This window comes from Condylura cristata, unplaced genomic scaffold, assembly GCF_000260355.1.
Source record: "Condylura cristata isolate star-nosed mole 26May11 unplaced genomic scaffold, ConCri1.0 scaffold00015, whole genome shotgun sequence".
Classification (NCBI taxonomy): domain Eukaryota; kingdom Metazoa; phylum Chordata; class Mammalia; order Eulipotyphla; family Talpidae; genus Condylura; species Condylura cristata.
Genome location: NW_004567116.1, coordinates 5,999,877 through 6,007,330, shown reverse-complemented (window position 1 = coordinate 6,007,330; position 7,454 = coordinate 5,999,877). Strand labels below are relative to the sequence as shown.

General features: G+C 52.4%; 2 protein-coding genes across 2 annotated transcripts in view; one reads left to right on the top strand and one right to left on the bottom strand.

Moving 5' to 3' along the window:
* MED19 (mediator complex subunit 19) overlaps positions 1–1,544 on the bottom strand; it is a 6,169-nt gene extending 4,625 nt beyond the window's left edge. Inside the window, exon 1 of the mRNA XM_004682762.2 lies at positions 1,311–1,544. Within this exon, the coding sequence (XP_004682819.1) occupies positions 1,311–1,521 (211 nt within the window). The 5' untranslated portion in view covers positions 1,522–1,544. The remainder of the gene's footprint in view (positions 1–1,310) is intronic.
* A 342-nt stretch (positions 1,545–1,886) lies between these two features.
* Positions 1,887–7,079, top strand: TMX2 (thioredoxin-related transmembrane protein 2). The gene is made up of 8 exons (XM_004683461.2): positions 1,887–2,134; positions 4,301–4,361; positions 4,579–4,692; positions 4,954–5,030; positions 5,243–5,349; positions 5,502–5,567; positions 5,649–5,778; positions 6,262–7,079. The coding sequence occupies exons 1-8, from the start codon at positions 1,946–1,948 to the stop codon at positions 6,406–6,408; spliced, it is 891 nt and encodes a 296-aa protein (XP_004683518.2). The 5' UTR covers positions 1,887–1,945; the 3' UTR covers positions 6,409–7,079.
* Positions 7,080–7,454: the final 375 nt, after the last annotated feature.

Here is a 7,454-nt window from a genome sequence, read left to right as displayed (position 1 = left end):
CAGAGACAGAGTGGGGAGCAGAACAGGTTGACTGAGGAGAGAAGCGGGAGGGTCAGCAGAGGTCTGCTGTGCCATGTGGATCAGCTCCCTGGCTGGGGATTGAACTCCACCATCCCTCTGGGCCTTATGCTGTCTCCCCTTGCCCTTTTCCTTCCACCCCCAGTGTCTCAGAAGAGTGGCCTACTGTCATGGCAGGAGACTCAGCGCCAGTTTTCTCACCTCTGCATTGCCTCCAACCATTATAGTATTCTGATTTTTCCCCCCGTCAGCGCTCCTTTCTCCAAGTGGTTATGCTAAGGCTCAGGTGAGTTAGAATGCTCTGCTTTCTTTTTTTAAAAAGATTTATTTATTTATGCACACAAAAGCTGAGGTGTAGGCCAGAGATGCAGGGGGATTCACCCACAGAGTGGGGAACAGTGGGGAGACAGGAGAGGTCTGCTGCGCCAGGTGGGTCAGCTCTCTACCCAGGGATGGAACTGCTGCAGGGACCATAGTGTTGGGATTTAACCCCTTGGGCCACCAGGGAGGCCCCACACTGTGCTTCTAAAGGCTTTAAGAGCCCACCCAACTTTTCTGTTTTAATTATTAGTTTTAGGAAGACCATTTACAGATCTTTCTTCCAGCCTGACTCCTCTTCTGAAAACTAATCTTGCATTTGTAATTTCTCCAGTCAGTTCCATGCAGATTTAACCTTTACTTTTCAGCTCACAATCAGAGTGCTTCTCTGATCACTTGATCCCTATCACATGTTCCCTTTACAGAACTAGCCCCCATCTGACACCTTGTTTAATTTTTGCCTCTTCTGACATGTAAACGCCCAAAAGACAGGATCTCATTAATTTTATCTAAAAGAGTGCTTGATGTGCAACTTAACAGTGTTTTGAATGAAAGACTGGGTCAAGTCTCACCACGTCCTCCAACAGATGAGGAAACACGGCAGCCCTGAGGAGGGAACCAAGCACCAAGCCAAATGTAAGTCTGGGGCACAACTGAAAATAAAACCTTAGGGACACAGAGATGCTGAATCAAGGTGCTCTCGAGTTTCAAAATCAAAGCCCCATACATATTTGGGAAGCCATAAACCAGCACCAGTGTCAGTGGCCAGGCACACTGCGACAGTCACGAAGGTGCATTCTCTCCCCAATCCACCCCAAGAACTGATGTTGACCCTTTGGCCGTGATCCCGCAGAGCCGCGGCCCCCGGTCCTGGCACGCGCTGCCCTGGTCACTCGCACTTCCACGCCGCCGAGAGCCCGCCCATCCCCTCACTCGGGCCTGACGGGCTGGCTTCGGCCAGGCCTAGCACTTACCTGGCAGTTCCCGCATCAGGTAGAACGGCCCACAACCAGCCGCTGACTTGTCGGGGGGTGCCGAGGCCGCGGTGGGGGGCGGGGCCGTGCCGGGTCCCCCGCCCGGAGGAGGGGGAGGAGGGGGCGGAGGTTTTCCTGGCCCGAAGCCGAGGGCGCTTGGAGGCGGTGGAGGGTCAGTCTGAGTTCCAAACAGCGCGGTGAAATTCTCCATCGTCCCCTCGGCCCCAGCGCGGTCCCGGGCCTGGCGCTGACGGTTTTCATTGGCCAGTCCTTTCACGCGGCACCGCCCCCGTCCTCCCGGAGCCGCTCAGAATTGGGTACTTCTGGCCCCGCCTACCTCCTTCCGGCAGCTACTTCCGTCGCTTTATGAAAACGTTCCGGAAGTTTCGTCTAACCTCCTCGTAGTCTCTGACATCTCCGCTAGCCACACTCCCATATCCAATAAAATGACTTAGGTGGAAAAAACGACGGCTAGAGTGACCTATAAAGCCTCAATTCCCTGTCCGTTCACACAGGAGCGCCCAATAAGAGGTCGACTTCCGGGGCCTGCGCCGGGGCACCCGAGACAGGGCCCAATAGCAGGCTCGGCGGGGGGCGGGGCCAGACCTGCGGCGGGCGCTGCTCGGGCCGGCAAGATGGCGGTCCTGGCACCTCTAATCGCTCTTGTGTACTCGGTGCCGCGACTTTCACGATGGCTGGCCCGACCTTATTACCTCTTGTCAGCCCTGCTCTCTGCTGCCTTCCTACTGGTGAGAAAGGTGCCCCCGCTCTGCAGCAGTCTCCCCACGCAGCGCGAAGACGGCAACCCGTGTGACTTTGACTGGGTGAGCGACCCCGCCTTGGCACTCTGTAACCCTGCCCCGGAGCTTCCGTCTGGGAGCCTTGAGGGTCACCTTTTTGCGGACACCTGACGTTCCGAGTCTGTAGCGGACTTAGACTGTTAGCGTGGAGGGCCTGGACCGCCACCGAGTCTGAATGAACCTGTGTTTAGCATGGGAAGACAGGTTAACTTGGCTCTTAGGTCCAGGGTCCTGCCCGGCTCCCCATCCATACTTGTCGACAGCCCGACCCAAACTACACCTCTACAGTGTTTTGCAGTGATGCTCATGTCCAGTCTCCAGAGGAACCAGTGAGGCAGACAGGACACACAGTAATCCTGTTTTATTGATGAAAAAAACCGGTATATCGGTGTGGCTAGGCGTCTTGCCCAATGTCACAACTGAGGAGTAACTGGGACTTGACGTGACTCTTCTGATCATAGCTCGTGAACACTCTAACTGCCATTTATTTATTCAGTTAACATTTCCAGAGTGCACCTTGATCTGCTAGATATTATGCATAATTATGGAGTAACAAAAATGAATTAAGGTCGTTGGGTTTCTTTGACTAGGAATTTTAAAACAGGACAGAAATCTGGCTCTGACTTCCAGGATAGGAGCTGGAGGGGCCATTCAGAAATTTATTCTAAATTCTATGCCCTCTGCTGTAATACAACATCTGTGCACTACGGAAGAACGGTTATCGGAATTTTTGTCTTTTTCATTTTCCCGTCAGGCGTGGTGTTTTGATTTGTCTTAAAAAAGATATATATATACCTGCAAAAGAGACAACTGAAGTATTGACAGGTGAAATGAGATAGTTGGAATTTGCTTTTAAGTTTCTATGGCTAAACAGGCAGGTGGGATAGCTGAAATAGAACCACACTGGTGAACTATTACTCATGAAGCTGAGTAACAGGGATTCATTGAAGTGTTGCAGGGAGGAACAATAATTTTCCCTCTGCCCCCATGAGGTCTTGATGAAGCCCCTGTAATAGAAGACATAGAAAAGACAAACAGAAGTTTGTTAACATATATAACTTATGTGTAAATGGAGATACTTAAAGAAGTGGCTTTGCATTCTGGCTTATAAGTCATCTTCAGAGCCTTCCCTGGTGGTGCAGCCGGTTAAAGCGTAGCACTATGAGGCTGTCCCGAACCACTGCAAGCACGTGTTCAATCCCTGACCAGGTTGCTGACCCAATTGCTCTGGTTCCCCCCACTGCTCCCCTCAGCAGTGTATTTCAGTTGATCTACCTGATCTGCTCCCCACTCTTGTCTCTGGTGAATCCTCTCATCCCCTCACCTCTGACCTGTACCCCAGTTCTGTATGCACAAATAAATCAATCTTAAAAAAATACAGAAATAAATCATCTTCAACAAGAACAGTACATTTGTGGAGACGTGACAAGAGAGGACAAAGAAGCTTTAGGCTCCCAAGGGCAGGAAGTGGAAAGGTAAACTAAAGGCTGATAGAGGCAAGCTGTTATTTAGATTCCTCTCTCTCTTTCCAGGCTGTCTCCTCTGATGAATTTTTGTCCTTGGTATAGCAGATTGGTGGGAAACCTTTGAAAGATTCATGTCCTGCCTTTAGACAAATAGAGTGAGATTTTCTTATATCTGCTTCTTGGTTTCCTTCAAGCTCAAAATAATCCTGATGCCAAAATCATGTATTTCGGTGTGGCATATTCTGTTACCCTTTCATATCCTTTTTATTTTTGTATATGTTTCAAAGTTTTCCATACCAAAAGATTAAAAAATTAACAACAAAAAAGGCAGAGATCAACCAAGGAGGTTCTGTATCCTGTAGTTATTCTGGAAGCCAGTCACATTCTGTCTTCCACCTGTCACCTCACTGCCATCCCAGGGTCCAGCCAGCAAATGAAGAAAGGGCAGGAATGAAAGACACTCATTTTCTTAACTGTCTGGACACAGCACTGGCAGGTCGCTTGCACTCACTGCCCCCTCAGGAGGGCTAGCCTGCAGTTCCACCCCCTCGGTGCAGGGAGGCGAGAGTCTGCTGTGTATGCCTGGGAGCAAAGGAAACCCACTCACTCAAGGTGACTGGCCCTGGTCTGTGGCTCTGTTGGGTATTTTTCCATCTTTGGCCTCTCCACCCAACTCCGCCCAACTCTGTCCTTCAGTTCACTTCTGTCACCCCGACTCTTGCAGAGAGAAGTGGAGATCCTCATGTTCCTTAGTGCTATTGTGATGATGAAGAACCGCAGATCGAGTAAGTGCAGCTTCTCAGGCCCCAGTCAGGCCTGCCTCCGCCGCAGGCGCTTCCGTTCATGTGGGGAGAGGGGCAGCATAAAGTGACCTGGGCCCTCTGCGCCAGGGCTGAGTGCGGGCCCCTCCTCCTGCCCTCCCATTTCAAAGTGCTCCCCGAAGGACAAGATAGAAGCGGGCAGCCCAGCTGACCTCCGACCTCCAGTGTCTTTGTGTTTCAGTCACCGTGGAGCAGCATATTGGCAACATCTTCATGTTCAGTAAAGTGGCCAATGCCATTCTTTTCTTCCGCCTGGATATTCGCATGGGCCTGCTCTACATCACACTGTGCATCGGTAAGGCGGCTCTCTGGGTGTGGGAACCATCCAGTCCCCAACCAGTGTCTCCACCCGCTTCCCTGTCTGGTAGCCAGTTAGCTGTGTGTGGCTCAGGTGCTAACACCTGCACCTGTGCAGGGCAGCAGAGTTTGTTTTAAACGGAATGTGTCTGTGGTTTTGTATATTCTTTGGCTGGTGCCTGACACCTTGGAGTCAGTTTGAAAGTAAATCCCCTTCCCCAGCCTTGCATGTTTCCTGTGACATCTTTTCTCTGTTTAGTGTTCCTGATGACGTGCAAACCCCCTCTGTATATGGGCCCTGAGTACATCAAGTACTTCAGTGATAAAACCATCGATGTGAGTGCTGGTCCTCCCTTCCCTCTTGGGTCCCTGGGGGTGACTTCGTGGTTGTGCGCTCTCCTCACTAGGAGGGGAAGCGTACTTCAGAGTGGAAGTTGCCTCAGAGTGGAAGTTGCCGGCCTGTGGTTCAGTGAGGGAGCTGCGGTGGGGGGCGTCAGGAAGAGGGCTCTGAGCCTCAGCTTTCTCACTTTTGCTTCTGTGTGTGGCAGGAAGAGCTGGAGCGGGACAAGAGGGTCACATGGATCGTGGAGTTCTTTGCCAACTGGTCTAATGACTGCCAGTCCTTTGCTCCTATCTACGCTGATCTCTCTCTCAAGTGAGTAGCAATGGCCCTTTCATTGTCTCTGGCCTTTTGCATGGGGCAGCCAAAGAAAGGCATGCTCTTCTTTCCTCAAAAAGCTGTGCTTTCTCTTCTCTTGGTCCATTCTCCAGCCTCTGGGCGTGTTAAATATAATACATTCTTCTCAGGTACAACTGTACAGGGCTAAATTTCGGGAAGGTGGATGTCGGACGCTACACTGACGTTAGTACAAGGTGTGTAAGGGCCCGGGCGGGGGACCCCTTTGAGTGCTGTACCTACAGATGCGTTTACAGAGTGTTCTCTGGGTCTTGTAGGTACAAAGTGAGTACATCGCCCCTCACCAAGCAGCTCCCAACCCTGATCCTGTTCCAGGGTGGCAAGGAGGTCATGCGGCGGCCGCAGATTGACAAGAAAGGACGAGCCGTATCTTGGACTTTCTCTGAGGTACATGAGGAGTGAGCAGGTGTTTTGGGGAAGGGTGTGGAATGGTGGGGGGGCTTTGGGGCTCCACCTGGGTTTGAGTCCTGGCTCTGCCTGCGAGCTGTGAGAGTGGGCACTAGTTGTTAGACCTCACTGTGAGGTTCCTCGGAAGACCTCCATACTCTCTGGGGAATGTCACTAAGTGCAGTTTCAAAGGCCTTTGGGCCTGAGGCTCCTTAGCAGTGAGTTGGAGACAGTGACACGAGGCTCACAGTCAGGTCTTACAGATTAAATCATGTAGTGGTCACTTAAGACACAGTGATTGGTACGTGTAGCATGTACTTAAGTATTAGTTGACTTCCAGGTACCCGTGCAAGAAGAGTTAGGGTGAAGCAGACTTCCATTCTTTCCTAGTACATCTTCTTCCTTTCCTAGTACATCTTCCTTCCTGCCCAGGCTCTGATCTCTCCCACCCTGAACCCTGACTGTGCAGTCTCTTTTATACAGGAGAACGTGATTCGAGAATTCAACTTGAATGAGCTTTATCAGCGGGCCAAGAAGCTATCTAAGACAGGAGATAACATCCCAGAGGAGCAGCCTGTGAGCCCTACCCCCACTGCAGCGCCTGCTGAGGAGAGCAAGAAGGACAAATAGGGGGGCCCCTGCCTGCCCGAGGCCCCTGGGAGGCCCTGCCCCTTCTCTAATCACAAGCCCTGCCTGAGGCTTTGGCCTTTTATTTATGTTTCCCCTGTGAGGCTGGGTTGGGTGCTGCTTCTGATTTTAAAGAGGCATCCAGGGAATTGTCAGTTATCCTGCAGCAAGGCTCCTAGCACTGTGGGCAAGTGTTACTGGAAGGGGAGCGATGGCGTACAGTGAAGGAAAAACCGCCGGTCAGCGTGTCAGCTGCTGTCCACCCGTGTGTGGTTTCCTCTTAGCCACCTACACAGCTACTTACACTAGCTTCAACCCTAACATTAGATGCCACGGTGCAGAGGCAGCGCTAAGATTTTCCATCTAAAGAACCTTGCTTCTTTAGGCCCTTCTGCCTTGGTCTGTGGCCTTCATAAAGTCTCTGCCTAACTTGGCTACTTACTGGTTCCAGGGAGAGGCCGCGGAGTTTCTCTTTGAGACAGTATTGAATAACCCCGCGATCTCGTGGAGACTGGGAGGAAGGGGTCCGGTAGAGACTACCCTGAGTGCGGTGGAGCCTAAAGGGAAAACACCCGGGTAGGGTTGAGCTTTCTTCTTAACCTTCCGACCGGCTCCCCCAGCCAGTTGGCGGCGGCCTGGTTTTCCATAATAAAGACACTGGAATTTCCTTTTGATTGTGCCTCTCTGTTTATTGTGCATTGCAAAAGCCTGCGGCTGGGGAGGAATTGCCCAGCCCTTCACTTCACCAGCCCCTCAGATTAGTTTCCCCAAAATCAGGCACCAGAGCCACGGACGGGGGTGGTGGGAAGCTGCCTTCGGTCATCTGAGTACCCACCGCGCCGCGCGCGTGTCAAAGGTGGCTCGGCCAGGGACTGCCCCGCGGGCCCAGGAAGGGGGAGAGCGGCGGGGCGTCGTGCAGCTGTTTACCTGGGCGCACAGTTGCCGGAACACTGGCCGCAGCGGGCCCGGCGTGCGGCGCCACCTAAGCCCGCCTCGGCCGGACGCCCCTACCCGCGTTGTTGGTTCCGCCCCGCCGCGGTGGCGCCGAG

Coding starts and splice junctions, on each gene's coding strand:
- TMX2 (XM_004683461.2), top strand. CDS start 1,946: ATGGCGGTCCTGGCACCTCTAATCGCTCTTGTGTACTCGGTGCCGCGA. Junction 4,362..4,578: donor GATGAAGAACCGCAGATCGA/GTAAGTGCAGCT, acceptor TTTGTGTTTCAG/TCACCGTGGAGCAGCATATT. Junction 5,350..5,501: donor TACGCTGATCTCTCTCTCAA/GTGAGTAGCAAT, acceptor CATTCTTCTCAG/GTACAACTGTACAGGGCTAA.